This window comes from Ixodes scapularis, unplaced genomic scaffold (assembly GCF_016920785.2).
Source record: "Ixodes scapularis isolate PalLabHiFi unplaced genomic scaffold, ASM1692078v2 PGA_scaffold5__190_contigs__length_132052651, whole genome shotgun sequence".
NCBI lineage: Eukaryota > Metazoa > Arthropoda > Arachnida > Ixodida > Ixodidae > Ixodes > Ixodes scapularis.
In genome coordinates, this window is record NW_024609880.1 from 43126093 (window position 1) to 43142864 (window position 16772).

Below are 16772 nucleotides of genomic sequence, written 5' to 3' on the forward strand. Positions count from 1 at the left end.
GCTGACACAGTGGAGAATGCTATCTTCACAGACATTGCGTGGTACGCCGAGACCCAAGCGGGCCACCCTCGCCTACGTTCACGACCAGTATTAGCAGGCCCAGACAGTCCAGTTCGACGATGAACCCAGCGTGAGCCGCCTCGACCTGAAAGCCATACATCTAGCCCTTTCCCAAGTTCTCCAAACCTCAACCAAAGCAGAATCACCCACCCCCATCACCATATACACGGATTGTCGAGAAGCACTCACCATGCTAGGAAAGACACCCCGAACAGAAACTCTTCGTCATAGGATCAAGAACCTCTGCGCCGAACTCCTCGCCACCAAGGAAATTGAGGCATGAATCGACTGGGTACCGGGACATGCAGGTAACCGCGGCAACGAGGCCACGCACGATTGTGTGAGCGAGCAAGACGCCATCCGCTCAGACCCAAGTGTCCATGTTTCTTTCGCGCAGTCGGACCCCGACCCTGTCGAGCAGAAGGCTGCGGCCCGCCAGGCGGACCGGCATCGACTGTTCAAACACAACCCCCGTCAACCCTGCACACCTACCTCCGCGAATTCCCCGAGGCGCGCAGGTCCACATTCATAAGGCTCGCGCCGGAGTGGCCTAAACCGAAGACACCCTCGCCAAATGGAGCAATTACACTTCCAAGAGCGGCCGAGCACCACACCGAAACCCCGGTGACGACGAAGAAGATCAGGCCTACTTGTCACTCACACCACCACTCAAACCGCGCCCAGCGTGTCACCCTCGACATTCATAGTCTGGATGAGTTGATATCACCCCAGAACGCTGCACGCGCCAAGGACAATCTTCTTGCGTTGTGGGTGTTTGCACGCGCCGCCGGCGTCGGCCGCTGAATGTAATTCTCCCCCACCCTTTTTTATACCCAGGCCATCGAGCCATCTTCAAATAAAGGGATTAAGTTAATCAGTTCGTTATTGACATTACTTGTCGCGCTATCACGGTATTGATGCCGTGACTGATATTTTATGACGTTGCCTTTTGCTTTACTTTGTGCTTTCTTCAAGAACCCCTGAAAAGAAAAAAAAACTTTTCTTGAACAGCCTGATTAGAACACGCGCGTGTCAAAAAAAAAAAAAAATTTACGCAACATACGCAAAAAAAATATTTTAGAGCAATATTGACGGCGAGAGATTTATTTGAAATTGTGCGCGCAAAGTCGATGACGTCACGGAATGGTAATTTGCTCAACAAGATTGTAATTCGCTCTTTCCGCCTCAACGTAAGGGCGAAGTCCATTCACCTCTCCTCCACGTGCCCGAAATTCCGAGAGAGGAAACAAGGGGAAAGGAGGTGACTACCGACTAAGTCGCGTCTAACGCCGTCACTATTGCTCTACATTTCTTTTGTCGCGTAAAATTAATTTTTTGACAAGCGTGGCCCAACCAGACTTTAAAAGAAATATTTTTTTTTCTTTTTAGGGGCCCTTTAGGGAAATTACGCATTCTTCATTAAATGTTTAAAATGGCATGTTGAATGTAGTTCCAGAGCCTCTGTCAGGCAAAATAAATGCATCTCTGTCCACATGCAGACAAAAAGAAAAGAACTGAGAAAGGGTGAAATCAATGGAGAAAAGAAATTGCCTCCTTGCTCCGCTCCCCCCCCCCCCCCCCCCTCCCCTTCCCCTTTTTTGCCAAAATTAAAACACCCCCAAATTTAAATTCCTGGGGAGACTCTTGCTGTGAAGAAACCGTCTCAGGAAGAGCTGGAGTTCCTTTGTCACAATTCTTTTTCATGTCATGATACCTCGTCATGTCATGATTGTCTCTCCTCTGTTTGTACATCTCCTGCCACATCGTACAATTGCTCATGTAAACGAGGAACCAAATCGCTGAAAAATCGCATTTGTTAAGGTGCGTAACTATTATGATTGTTTATTACCTTCGGGTTGCACTTTCTGAGACACATTTGTTTAAATGAGAGATTGATCTTCGAACCATTGCATTGGTAAACATGTACAGTGTGTTACTTTTACTTTTACTTCTTTCCGCTTGAAACTTGTTTGTTGATTCATACTCGTGTAATTCTCCTGTTTCGCGGGCACGCAACAAAGACCTTCAGAACCCACTTCTTTGAAGAATGGGCAAAGAGATAAGCGATCTCAGTCCTCTGTCGTCGATTTTTTCAGAGCAAAGAGTTTGTTCAGGCGGGCCTTTAACGTGCCCTAAAACGGCGTTTTGTGTACATATTTTTGCTTGTATAATAGCCGGGTCATTAAAAAACGTAGAGAAATAGTTTAGGACGGATGTTTGACGTGCTGGCTTTCATTACCTAAAAATGTAAATATTCACAAAAAATGCGCAATTGCGCGCTGCTCCAAAAAAAAAAAAAAAAAAAAAAAGAAATTGAGCAGCGCGCATTTGAGCGAGTGGGCGTCCGGGGTACAGCTAGCACCACCTATTGAGCTTTCTAAGTGGAAAAAGATTTCTACATGAGCTACGTCACAAAAGAAACGTCACGCGAGATTGTCACGTGTCTGGCACGCTTCGCCTGATAAGGCTACGGCTGCGCACTCCTGCTTCGACTGTAATTCGGGGCGCGTCCGCAAGGGATACGGGGGTTAATTGCCAGTTGTTCCACCGTATCTGTTTCGGCGCCAAAATAAGCGATCAAAGCTAAAATTGAACTGTAGCAGCGGACGCGATCAAATGCGATACCCTGGTAACTTACAGTGACTCTAACTAAACCAATTCCCCCCTCCCGCCCAAAAAAAACAACAACAAAAAAAAACAAAAAAAAAACATTCCTGCGTTTTTTTGTTTTTTTTTCTGCGCGTTATCGTTTTAGCGAGTGTAATCAGAACCACAAGAACAAAGAGCGCCGCCACAATGCACTTTTGATTCTGCTTGATTGCCTCCATCGGGTCGTCGTGTTTCCCGCGGTCTAACTTAGAGTAAATGGAAGTATGGTCGATACTTTTCCCGGAACCTAGTAACTTTAGCTCGGTTCACAAAGTATAAAAGCCTAAACTCTAACACGGCGTAGCTTATACTTATTTAGCAAACTTTTTTGAAGCCATTTTTTTTCGCAGGAGTGTCCTTTTTTTTCTGCATGTTGTCATGCGCGCACAATGAGGAACGTGGAAAGAACGCGTATATAAAAGATCACTCCTTTTTTGTTAGGATGAAGTGGTGCGTGCCTCGTCTGGTAAAACAAAGCACAGCAAAGCATTTAGGGTCAATCAAGCGTGAAACTAGGTTAATCCAGAAATAATTGGATTCAGGTCCCACACTGTGCCTTCCTGGTAAGTTTACTAATGAGGACCGTGAAAATAAAACGAGTGCAACGCCATTCATCTATGATATTGAAAAGTCAATTGATATTTTTGTTAAATAAAGCCACGAGATGTGTTTTTTTTTTTTAGCCTAATATTTTTAGAGCTCTCTCGCAGGCTGGCGTTGGACACTCCACGAGGAAGACAGGTAACTCAGTAGGACATCAATTAAAAAAAAAACAAAAAAAAACAACGCTGTTCGGCAGCTTCATGTTATTGAGGACATTAAACAAAAATAAATTTAAATTTCATCGCAGCTGAAGTGTTTTTGCAAAGTTCAGCCCCCCCCCCCCCCCTAAGAAAACACTTAAAAATTATTAAATCTAGGAACATGATGCGGATCTTTGTTGTGTCCTACATTTCAATAAAATTTACGTCAAATGTCTAAAGTACAAAATACTAGGGTTGTAACTAACCATACATTTAGTAGACTGGTACTATGTCACCCTTTTCAGGAAACACACCGAGGTAATCCACTCTACCAAGGGCGGATTACTCGGTCTTGGTTAGGATTAAGGTGCGATTAAATAAGGTTGTGTCTTCTGATAAATTCACAGGTACACGCTACGCCCGAACGTTATCGGTGGGACTGCGATAACCTGTTTGTTATTCGAGATTTGAAATTGGTCTATAGATTTACTTAAGTCGACTCAATTCAGGCATCAATCATCTTCGTGCTAGCAACACAGAAAAAGCCGATTTTGCTAGTCAACGCCACTCTCCAAAACCCTCGCATCCAGCTGTTTAGTGCAATATATATTGTTTAGTGTATTCAGGGTGCTTAGCAACATTTTTAAAGACATCGGTGGGCTTCAGTGATATCACCCTTAACATGTTTTGTGACTAGATTCGGTTCACCATCACTGCACTCACCATATGGGCAACGTTCTGCCCCTGTAGGTCATGTAATTTACGTTTATATAGGCAGTCTAAGTTCTGTTTAGTATGCATTCTGCGTTCGCTGCCTTTCGTGAAATAATGCAAGAACTCTGATCCGTTACCTGAAGGTAGAATGATTTACCTAATATTTAGCATTCTAGCTGAGATAGACAAAGAACGACGAAAAACAACGAGTGCTTGCTAGTGACACAGAATTTGCTGCAGCTTTTATTTTACAACATTCTATGGTGGCTTTAAGCGTACATGTTTGATCTTTCTCGCCTCTCGTATTGGACGCAGTGCTTTTGTTCAATACGCAATTTGAATATGGCTGGCCACGACGGTTGAAAGACAGAGAACGTTTTGAAGAAGTGAAAATAAGAAGTCCTCTTTTATTTTAAAAGCTTTCGTACAAAAACAGGCTTTAAGTTCTTTACCCTCGTGCTCTACCTTGTTTTACCACTAAACAGTATGCTCCTTATAAAATGAGAATCCAGAATAATCTATCCCAATAAGAAATTCATTTTATCGTATCGTTTAAGGAAAGCAAAACATTGTTGCAAATCAATCATTAATAAAACATCAGATTTACTGAAGGTAAAATTAGAAACAAATGCAGTTTGTGAAATCCCGACAGGGGCAACAGGACTAGAGCACATGGAAAACAACACTGGAAGCTATGCTCTTCTATTGCATTTTCAGACTCTATAAAGTTTTTGTGAGACGCTGTCGAGGATAAATTAAACGTAGTATCCACAGTACTGCATCCTCGTAATCCTGCCCTTGTACGTGACTTCGTGTTAGAACTTATTCCCACGCGCTCTCGTGGGAAAAAGACGCTAAACGAAGTCACTCTCCCTCGCGCATGTAGTTTTGAAAGTACCGGAGTCCCTTAGAAACTACGGTACATTGAAAACTTCGCTGAGTAAAGTGTTATTTTTTTATGATTACTTTATGGAGCAGCCGCACACACATGGACCTAATACCATAAAAACGTATTTTCTGCTAAAAAAAGTGCGATCGACGATATGACTTATCATGTGAAATCTTCTGATTTTCTCCAATGATTGAATGTTTAAGGAGAACTTTATTGTAACCGCTGTCGTTTACTAGGTTTTGTCTGTAAGTTAGAGTTACAATGGGAAGCTTTATGTTCGTTTCATAGCGGACTGCAGTCGGTGACAAGTGAACAACCTAACTGATATGGTCCGTTTCGAGGGCGAGCTGTCTCTCTTCGTCATACGCGCAGCCAAAGTCAGGCAGAAGGAACGAACACATACTGGAGGCGTAGCGTCTACTGGGTCGACTATAGAATAGTGCCTAGAGCTCGCTTGGATTTTTTAATTGGACCTATCGCCATTAAAGCCTTTTCAAAAGTTCGTGATGCGACATCGATGGTTGCCATTTGTCGGGTCGAAGTGTGCGATTGACTCAGAGTTCTAGCCAAACCCTCAGACAGCCCTATGCTGCGACAACTTGATAAAAAAACAATGGCGGACAGGAGACCGTGCAGTCTTTTGAAAAAAGTCTATGCCCCCCTCCCCCCCTCCCTCCTCGGCACAAGGCAACAAAATGGCCCTCGGCACAAGGCAACAATATGGCGGCGCCTACGAGACAATCGAAAAATGGAGTGACGATACTCTGGCTGTCGTACAATCCAAGGGTGCTAACTGGGCAGATTTTAATCGTTCTTATGGAACTGGCGCAGCGTGGCACCGATACTTACGACAAAAGTAAGTGCCAATCTCAAGTTTACTGAACGTGATGAATACGTACCTGCGAAGATTGGAGCAGTGCGTTACAGATGACGTAAGCGCTTTCGAAGTGCGCGTCGTCACGGGGGTTGATGCAGAAGAACAGATGCGTGATTCCCAGCAGCGGGAACAGCAGCGCCGTCGCCTTGGACACCTTCCTGAAGATCGGACGGGGACCAGCAAGAAAGAGTTGAGGAGGGTCACCGACATACACTAGGAACAATCATCGGCAGTTTTTGGGGCCCGGGTAGTCACATCTATATTCAGTCACGGGTTAAGAATACAGCAAGTGCTCTGCCTTTCAGTGCGCGGTTTCTGCCATTGAAGACACTTGGTTTCAGGGGCAGTCAAAATCCGGCGGTAAACAACGAGTCCGTGTGGGGGCGGAACTTCTACTGCCTTCTTAACCCGTCCCCAACTACAGTCACTGCCAGATTAACAAATGGAGGGTGTGGCCTATTAGAATATGACCTGTTGCTCCGTGATTCGCTCTTTCGGCGTTCTTATCGGCCAATCCTCAAACTTGAGAGGCTGCGGATCCAGAGTGAGATAATCGGGACATGTGATGTGTTTTTTCACTCATTAACTGGGCAAAAAAAGTCTGGTTTGCTATGTTAGAGTTTTTACATGAACAATTACTTTGAAGGTAGAAAACAAGGAACTCCACTGAGTTCCTGTTAAGGCACGACAGCATTATTTGCTCTTCGCCCCACAGCAATTTTGTTTTAGATATATGCTGCCGTTCGGAATCTCTGAGTTATACCAGTGTGGACTTTTTAATGACAAAGGCAACCTTTTTTTTCGGTTTAAGGCAGGACAGTTACATATTTGCCGTGCTCGGTGTGTGTTTATTGGGTTCGGCATAGGTTAGATGGGAGGATAACCGCCACGATTAGTTGTCAATTTAAAGGTATGTGTTTTAGAGTTTTAAATGATTGAATATATCTACGAATTACACTTACTAGAATTTAAGAAAAACGATCCTTGTCGCACAGGGTTGATTCCCAAGCCTATGGCGTTACAAAACGCTGTTACAGAAACCTGCTTAAACGACAAAGGATATTTATTAAAAACAGATCGGCCCTCAACAGGAATCAAACCACGAACCTCTCGGACCGTATCTAATGCTTACTCCTATGCCAGCAGAGCGAAGGATTGTCATAGTTGCTACGTACTTGTGATGTAAAAAAAACTTTTGTCGTTTCACTGGCTGGAATGTAGTGAAGAGATCACCTCATTACTATAGGTTACGCTATCACATGATCGTTATGTTTTACGTGATCATGTCGCCACCACAATTTACGTGATCACATAACCTATAGTTTGTGACGCCATACCCTGGGCATTAGAATATATTTAAATGTATATTTTAAAACAATATTGCTTTTAGAGAGCTAGGATCTTTTGTTTCAATCGCAGAATCAGGAATCGGAAGGCATAAGATCATTAAATTTTTAATTTCAGACTGCCATTATTTTGCATCGCCATGTATGAATCAATCGAAAATAAGTTTTGATCTAAACACAAACCCATAGTACTTTAAACACTTCCAGTTACCCTTGAACAATTTCAAAGAACTGTACGTTACATAAGTAAAAAAAAGTGACTACCACCAAACGACGCAAGGAGCATATGAAGATAAAGTGCCCTTTTCTTTTCAAACCTCTTAGAAAAATGAAAAAAAAAATTTTTACACGTCCTAACAAAAAAAGATAATATCCTAAAAACCAAGAAAAGTTTTAGTATGTGGTTGAACAATACCTCGATATTTTGGCTTATTCTTTTTACATTATTTTTGAAATGAGACATTCGTTTTTTTTTTTTTAATGTTTGAAGCTTTGTCCGGCTGCTCGTAATAATAATGATGATTTTGAATTACACAAAGGTTTGAACAATTTTTCATGGCAATTACAGTGTACGTATTTTTTTAAAGGCGCCCCTTTGTGAATGTACCTTTCTTGAAGTGGAATATAATTTTGGACTGTTCTTTCAGATAAACATACATATAATGCCATGACATATATAAAGTAGTCCTCAAAAATGTTTTGTCCGTGTACAAAAAAAAAGGCACATCAAAAACAATCTAAGATAGAACGACACACATTGCCTAAAACAACTCACAAGTAAAAATATACATTAAAAATGATTGAACAGATAAAGGAAACTGCATATGTATGGTCAATAAAGTTGATTACATTACGGAATCATTATAATTGTGCAGCAGTGTCTAGGCTGTCGCCGCGCCGCAGCTGCCGGAGGACACCGCTATAGGAGCCGAGACTAATTTCGATCGAGGATTTTACTGCAAGGCACAATGCGAGACACCAGAGCGTCTTGGGGACCTTGTAGGCGGGCAAAGCTGGTCGCACCGCAGCACTTTGAAGCCGCAGGCGCACTGCTCACGCGTCGCGTAAAAGCCGCGGTGGTCGCTGCGGACACCATGAGACATAGCTTCCTCTACACTCACAAAGCCTGGCAGTTCGACGACGGAGCCATAGAGTGCCCAGTCGCAGATTTGGAGAGCGAGGACCTGGTAGCACAGAGCATCAAAGAGCCATTTTTCGGGGAACCTGGACGTCAGCGCGCAGCTTTTGCAGCGGCGAGAATCCGAAACACACTTGTTCGGTCGGGAGAAGTGGCGTTTCGCCGCAGCGCGGCGCCAGTCACGTGGCTCTCCTCTCATCTGTTGTCTGCCGCTCCACTTTTTCCATTTCGGCGGCCGCTTTTCGTGGCGATCTGCCAGGCTTTGTCCGTATATATGAGGCTATGCATGAGAGAATGAGCTGGGGACACGCGTCAGGCAAGTTGGACGCATGCTTCCTTCGTACATATGCATGTTTTGAACGTTACTGCAGAGAGTTGTTTGGTGACAGATGTGACAAGAGCAACGTACAAGGAAGGAACGTGACTTAGATAGTGTCTGCAGAGTTTTTTTTAAAGTAATATATATACCAAGCGGTGCGACTACGGCTTTAATGCCTCGCGTTCCGCATGCACTGTGTGGTATAAGAATATCAAGACTTGACGAGAGTATTTGGAAGGGCACGTAATCTCCAAGAGGCGTCCCACCTGAGCTGCATGGTCTCGATAGAGGTGTTTGACTGCAACTTGGTCAGCAAGATCCGGATGATGTTGATCAGAAACACCGTGTTGATCTGCACCAGGAAAAGCAACGGAAAAAAGGACGACCCTGGAGTTATCTTAGGAAAGACAGCCCTTTTTATTGCGGTACAAATACAAAAAAAATCTATAGTCGTTGTCACACACAAAAAAAAAGGAGAACAGGTTTTTGCGCACTGTTCGTACGCTGTGCGAAGTAGTTCTTACGAAATTTGGGTGACGGAGAAAGAAACAAAGTTTCAAATGTTTATGCCTCGATAAAATAACCTACACTCTAATAAAAGGGGTATTGCCTGACACCCTTCTGTCCCATATAAAGCATTTCAAAACTTCAGTTCAACGTTCAACGCACTATAGTCGAAAAGACGGCAACAAATTTTACGAGGGGCTTGATAACGGTGCGATATAACCTTTAAAATAGCTAAAGTATGTATCAAAGATCACAGAAAGAAAACACTGCGGTTTTGCAATAGGGCCAAGAAAACCGCGATTATTGTTTTTTGTAGTCAGTAACACGTACACTAATTAATTTAATATGTTGTACCACACGGCTATCAAGCCTCTCATAAAAGTTAGTACCGTCAGATCGACGTCAGTGCGTTGTGCGCCAAACTGATGTTTTCGGGTGTCTTATATGGGACAAAGGGTGTAAGAATATACCTTTTTGGTTTAGAGTGTGTTAAGTAACGAAGGATTTTGTTAGAAATAAGTAAGATTTGTTTTGGAAAAGTCTATCCTTCTACAGTTGTCTCGGCATCGTTTTTTTTATCAGCCTATGTTCGGGTCCACATTTTTGGGCGTTTGCTCGCAGACCCGCGGCAGGGGTGAGAGCGTGAACGGGGAGTCGTCTTGTTCTCTCAAGCGCGGGGGGCTTCGAGCAGCCGCGGGGCTCGGAAGAGAAGAGTCGGACCCCGTTCGTTAACAAACGGATTGGGTTTCAGTTTGGGGCGCCGGAACTCCCCTATCTTGGGCTTCTGTCCGCACTTGTGGCTTTTAAGCGGGTGTGCTTGTGTCCGGCGTATTTCGCCGCTTAGTGTAGAAAACTTCGCTTTTAGTCGACGCAATAACTTAACTTGGTGGCGCCAGCCAGACGGCGAAGAAAGCATGTGGTGACTCTACAAAGAATTTGGGTTTGACCGTTGAAGTGTCGGAGGGGGGTCACGTTGACAGCTCGCTGGTCATTGGGTAAGAGTGTACCACGTGACAATGGGCAAATTTGAAGTGATTGGTCCGTCTCTGGAGGGAAAGGAGGCCCCTACGACTCTAGAAAAGGGCTGCCGAGAGGATTCCAGGGGATTCGGCTTTTGAGATCAGGCAGATTCGGCTCTTGAGACTGGAGAACTAAAGTACGGGTTTTAATGTTGGGAGTTTCGTCATGTCAATCACTGTTGACTTGTTGTCGTCTTGTTTTGAAATAAACGTGGCCACACTGGCCATCGTAAACCAACTAACGTCGTAATGTGTCCAGCGCGATCGAATAACTTTTAGTTTTTTTTTTTCTTATTCGACTTCCCGGGGGACTTTCATCGCGCGAATACCATCATCGGTCGTCACCATCCTGAATGACCGGCCCCCTCTCCCACGGAAAGTTGACTGAGTGTATAACTTAACTGAAGTGCATCTGCGTACGTACATTTCGATTCCCCACTTAAAGAAGCAAATCAGTAAGCCCCCCAGAGGATGCGAACTTTATTTTTTTATTACTACGGTTAATTTGGTGAACTTGAGTATAGTCCCCATGAAAGTTAAAAAAAAGTATCGGTTCTTCTTTTTTTGGGAGACCTGGTAATCTTTTTGGGTGCACGCGCTAGGACAGAAAGTTTAAAATACATATTCAGGCATTACAGAAAGTGTTCATACCAAAAAGCACATCAATCTTCTGTTCCATGTGCTGAGAAGTTGGGGCAAGTTGACATATATATTCCGTTTAGCTGAAGCACAGGAAAAACAGTCTGTATGTTCGGGAGATGCTGACAACCTGTTTGCATTTCTAATGTCCTTTCAATCACATGGGTTCAGAATAGGGAATGTGGTATTCAGAAGGAGTTCACAAGAAAAACGAACCGTGTTTTTCGGCTCGCGTAAAACAATTCTGCATTGTAGAAAGCTGAATCTCGATGAGAATCTGACTCTAGTTGTCGGGATAGAACGCAAAAGTGAGAACACGTCGTTATCTGGATCAAAAGATAACAGAGAAAAACAAAATGTCTCAATGACACGACGTCCACCTAAGACTAATGTCGCCAAAACCAGAAGTGTCATTGTGGGCCCATGTATCACAAAATTCAGTGGAACAAACTTGTTAGCAATAGAGAAAACAATCTTCTATTTCTTGATAACAAGTGGTTTTCACAGATATAAATCCCAGAAGGGTCCACAATATAATTTCGTGTGTTTTCGATGTAAGGCGTATTGGAAGTCAGCTCAAAGAAAAGTGTCGTTTTTCTCAATTTTCTTTTGATATAGGTAACGTCATCGTCTTAAACTTTCGCGTTCTATCCTAAACGCTAGCTTCATATTCTACCATAATTTGAAATTTCGACGGTGCGTAGTTTATTTATCCGGGTCGAAGAACACGGCTCGCCTTTCTCTGAAACTCCCTGTTGTACCCCTTTTAGTTTAATTAACGACGGGCAAAGCGAGGTAAAGACTTGCAATTTTGAGGTACAAGCATAGTATCGCGTTTGAGTTTATACTTTTTTAATTAAGCAAGGACTAAACAATATCAACCGAGTTTGAAACTAATTTTTTTTTGGATGACAACCACTTCTTAAGTTAATTAGGAGCGGTTTTACAATTTAGCGAGGCAGCCGTCTGCAGTTCACGTTGCAAAAAAATATTACTTCATGATTTTTAAGACTGTTCGGGTTATCCGGGGCCCGCTCTTTGCAAACCCAGCGGACGCAACAAAATAAAGGTGCTCACAATATATAAACATGTGTAGCTCAGTAACGCCGACATTTTGATCTAGAAACGTGATGGACACAGCGTCGTGCATGCAATAAATGGGAAGGTAAGGCCACAAAATGCATACTTTTTAAAAATAAAACAGTGTTTTGGCCATCTAAATCAAATCCGACTGTAAAAAATCAACATTCTTGCAAATGTCAACGTGGAAGAAAATATTACGCTTTGCGTAATGGGAGACTTCGTTGGCGAACACAATTTGGAGAGACTGGTTTAATCCGTTTCACCTTACGATGGACTGCAGTGGACGCTACGAGCCATGAGAGCCAATGCTATGCCGTGTTGGTGTCATGTGACATTCGGGAGGGGCGCACCGATGCGCAAGCTGAGTCAAGCGATACTCTCACATCGCCGGATTTGCTGTGATGGCTTGTGGTGACCTGCTCCGGTCCGTCAGGTAAAACAAAGCACAATGAGGTGCTCCGAAAACCAGCTGAAAGACGTAGGGTGCCGCAGCAAAGCGTTGATTGAATAATTTATATGCACTTTGAAACTCACAGAAATCACAGAGACCAGCTTATACACAGTTAGCCAATTAAAGTTAATAACTAAAATAGGTGAGTTACACTTGCATGTTCCGTGAGCATTTTCATCTTGTTGTTTCAAGTTTGAAAATGATTGATCAAAATGCCGGTTGCTTTTCAGATTTTCTTAGTGAGGTTCCATTTTTACATTTTTACCTAGTCAATCTTACCATAAGCTTTTGAAACTCTTTGTTGCTTTCTTGTCAGCAAGCAATAAAACACTAGAACAACAAAATGACTGTGCCTAGCCCTGGAAAAAAAAAACTAGAGATATTGAAAATTATTCCTCTTTTATCATATAGACGAGACATTACAGCTTTTCTAAATGTTATAGATGCGACGATACGTACTTTGTGTTACTACTGTGCCTAAAAGTGTTTTTCACGAGTGTTTCTAGTGTTTCTAAATATTTCAAAAGTTTTTTTTTTGTTTACTTTGGCTGGGGATCTGTGAAATCTTGGTTTTGATTTGGAGAGAAATTTTAACCATCATCTTCAGGGACACCGAAATGAAAGTGGAATTATTTTCGAGCCCAGTTACAAAAAACAATTGTCGCAGCAGTTGTAAAAAAGAAAACAAAATCAATAGCTTCCTTTTTTCCATGAAAATAACTAAATAAAGCACACGACCTGGAATACAGGTAACTGGTCTGCAAGATGTTATTACGAATGTGCCAATTCTATATGGGTACAACAAAAAAGAGTTGGCCGCCACGCCCAAAATGAACTGCTGAATTTTATTTACAACCTATGGCGTTTTTGAACGCTAAATTGAAATTCGTAAAAAGTTATTGGGTGTTTTCAGATAATTTCGGCCGACCATGTCCGGTAACCATTTTTAATTTTTACGAAAATATTATTTTGTAAATTCAATACCCATCAAAACAAAACCAAAATCAGTTTCGCAAAAAAAAAAAAAAATGTCTTTGAGGAAAACCATGAGAAGTACAATCTCAGTGCGAAGCCCTTTCTGCGAATTGCGCGAAGTTGGCATTTGAGTCACCTCTCCCAAACAAGCTGTTGTGCCTGTCCGTCTAGAAATATTTTCTAAATAACTAAGTATAAGGAGCATTGACTCAAAATATTTATAATCAAGTATCAACGTTGTTAATTCCTAGAAAAAAATGCAAACATGGCACATTCCGCAAAAATTTTTCCGCATTTTCAAACTTTGCCAGCGTGTTATCCTATATATAGCTAATATTGGCGCTAAATATTATTATCCTGGTCAGCGAAATAAATGTGTGAGAAACACTCAAATGCGGTCATTTCAACAATTACGAGTTAATTTGAAACTCAATTAAAAGAAAACGTAATCTTCGATTTTTGTTATACTCTCCCACATCAAGGCCAATGATAGGTTGTGACATAATCTGCAAAAAACAAGTTATAAAGCTAGAAATATGACCAAATTGGGGCTACCAGATCATGGGCTCCGAGGCTCCGTCTGCGTGTTTCTTCTCCTTCGTCCGTGTTTGCGCTGTTTTTACATTATGATCATCTTCCTCGAGTTTTGTTGGTTTCCTGTCTGGTACCGCGTGGTGCTAGTGCTGCAGTGTGAGTGCGTGAGAAAGTGCGCCAGAGAAAATTGTCCAACGGACTGGACCAAGACCATGGAGGAGGCATCCAATTCCTGGACCACCGACGATCCGGCAGATAAGACTTTTATTACCACTTTAATTTTGTTGCGCCCGTGCGCTTAGAGTCTGCGGCTTGTATTGAGCGACTCTTTGGGATTTTTCTGCCCGTTCGCGAGCGTACGTCACCGGCGGTTTTGGCGAGAGCTTTTCGTTGTTGTTTGAAGTTAGTAAATATCTTGTGATTTTATCCTTTACCCTGTGGTCGCCTCCCCTGCTCACTTTTACACCGGGCATGGACCTAGCGCCTGTCAACCGGTCGAACAATTTTTTTGTTTGCACATGAGCTGTGGTTTTTGTCTTTTTAATGTTGTTTCAACTAATTAACGTACTAGCCCACGCACGTTTTGTGAGTAACATGCATGGGCAGAATCGTGGCTTGTGTCATCACTGGTGAGGGCGCAGCCACACGTTCCTTCTCTAGTTGTCACCACGCATGTGAAGATCGAAACTCGCGTCTTTTGCCAGTAATATGACTGAACCTCTTTGGGCAGTACTACTGTCCAGTTTTCGGCGAAATCAAAATGGAGCACGACATTACTTTTCTCTAGGAATTGTTTCGCTTTACTTATTGTTTTGCCCTGCTCGCGTCGAATATATTCATGCTGCACCCATTTTCTCAAGAACTCTCAAAACATGTTTTACAAACGTAACAGGGCTCACTTCTTTTCTTATCAGCTCTCCTTTCTCCCAGAATGAGTAAAACACTTCAGCATCATCTGGGACTCCCAGGTCAGACGCAGTGAGAGCTTCAGGTGTTGGGCATGAGCTGCACTGGCCGAGGAAACACTTCGTAGGTGGAACGTCGCATATAGTCATTCTCGAATATCTTCAGCACTTCTTATAATTCCAATGGCGTTTTCTAAGGTCCAAACACTTAGCTTGATATTAGCCCAGTACGTGAACACGCAAACTTCGTGCTAAGGTGTATACTCCACCCACTTTGGCCTCAATGAATAGAACTTGGCGAGCCCAACGGCCCTGTCAGAGTGAGCTTGCTTAAAAAACCGGAAAGTTTCACGAATAGACCTAGTCATAAAACGTTTTTACACATATTATTTTTGCCCCTTTGAAGTGATGCCAATAACGTCCTTCTTGTTCGGGCTTTGTTGGGAGCAGTTGAGTTCATCTTTAGTGTAGTAATTCAGTGCCGCCTGAACGTCTTTGGCTCAGCCTCATTCTTCTGTAGGGGTCAGGAATTGATCACACTCCGAGTGACTCTTGGTTCTTCCTTGCTTTTTGCATCAGGTGGCGAGTTGCTGAAGGAATCACATTTTGGATATGTTGCTGCGAGAAATTCTTCGGGAGCAAGGTCAGGAGACGGCATCGTTCTTGGTACAAAACAGAAGAATAAAACGCATATCTCAGGTTGCTCAACAACTCCGGACAGATGGTGCACCTTTCTACCGAGGCTCCAAGCTCATCCATCACTCCATATGCTGCAGTGAGGCTTGATGAATTTTTCTTAACAAGAACGCTCTCAATTTTCCTCTTCTTCCACCTTGCGTAAGACTTCCGACAATGCGATTTAAACTCAGTCCGTGCTTTCAGAGGTGATATTTCTGTAGATTGAATGATTTTTTTAAGGTCCTCGACGGCTGCTTCCTAAGGAACAAAAATTTCGTCAGGCTCAGATGTGTCCGGAGATTCTTTGACGAGTTTCTTGGAGCGGCTGAAGCAGTTCTGACACAAAACGTCGGAATCTCAGATGGAGTGAGCTGCTTCTGGCATATGCTTCTTTAACAAAGCGATGTACAAATTCTTTACACCGTGAAAGTTCCTCCAATATTTGATTTTTTCTTGTGCTTGTTGAGATAGTCAGCGCAGAACACTCGTTTTATACTGTACGATTACGCCATTGAAACGTGGGGAACACTAGGCGTATGCAATACGCACGCACGATGCTCACGGAGCGTCCGCCGGATGGTCCACGAGAAGGGCAAGTAAAAGTGCACGCTCTCTCAGGGGTCCATAATCCATATCACTGCTATCACTTTAAAAAAAAAACAATACGCTTTTCTCCAGTGTTTGTCTTCTCTTCACGTTTCACGGTCTACCGCGGCAGTGGCTCGAATGCTGTAAAGAGGCGCCAGTTTTGGCCACGCCAAATCATGTTTCCGCCAGGCAAAAGGCTGAGATATACATGTGTTCAGCGGAGTCGCGTTTCTATACTCTGTGCAAACAGAGACCCTACACGCCTGCTGTTGCAATTGAAAACCGTCCCTGCGAAGCATGGGGCATGAGAGTGCCTCTCGATCGCTCCGGACCGCGCGCATTTTCTGCGACTGCACTCTAAAAAACGCCCGTGCGTCTACTTTGCCGCACAACACTCGGAGAGCCAATCACCGCAACTTACGGAGGCAGCTCAGCGAATGGCGATGTCGAAACATATGTTTAGAACAAAAAACGCAGTCTGAGTTGTGACATTATAAGCAATGCAAAACGTCAGTCACGCTTGCATTGCTTAATGTCACAACTCAGACTAGGGTTTTTGGTCTAAACGTATGTTCCGCCATTGTCATTCGCTGCGCTGCCTCCGTAAGTTGCGGTGATTAACTCTCCGAGTGTTGTGCGGGAAAGTAGACGCACG

General features: G+C 43.3%; 1 protein-coding gene across 1 annotated transcript in view; it reads right to left on the reverse strand.

The window, feature by feature from the left end:
- Positions 1-16772, reverse strand: part of LOC8052063 (corticotropin-releasing factor receptor 1) — a 192390-nt gene that overhangs the window by 39686 nt on the left and 135932 nt on the right. The window contains exons 7-8 of the mRNA XM_040215631.3: positions 9005-9090; positions 5958-6093 (exon numbers count right to left, since the gene is read on the reverse strand). Of these exons, the coding sequence (XP_040071565.1) occupies positions 5958-6093; positions 9005-9090 (222 nt within the window). The remainder of the gene's footprint in view (positions 1-5957; positions 6094-9004; positions 9091-16772) is intronic.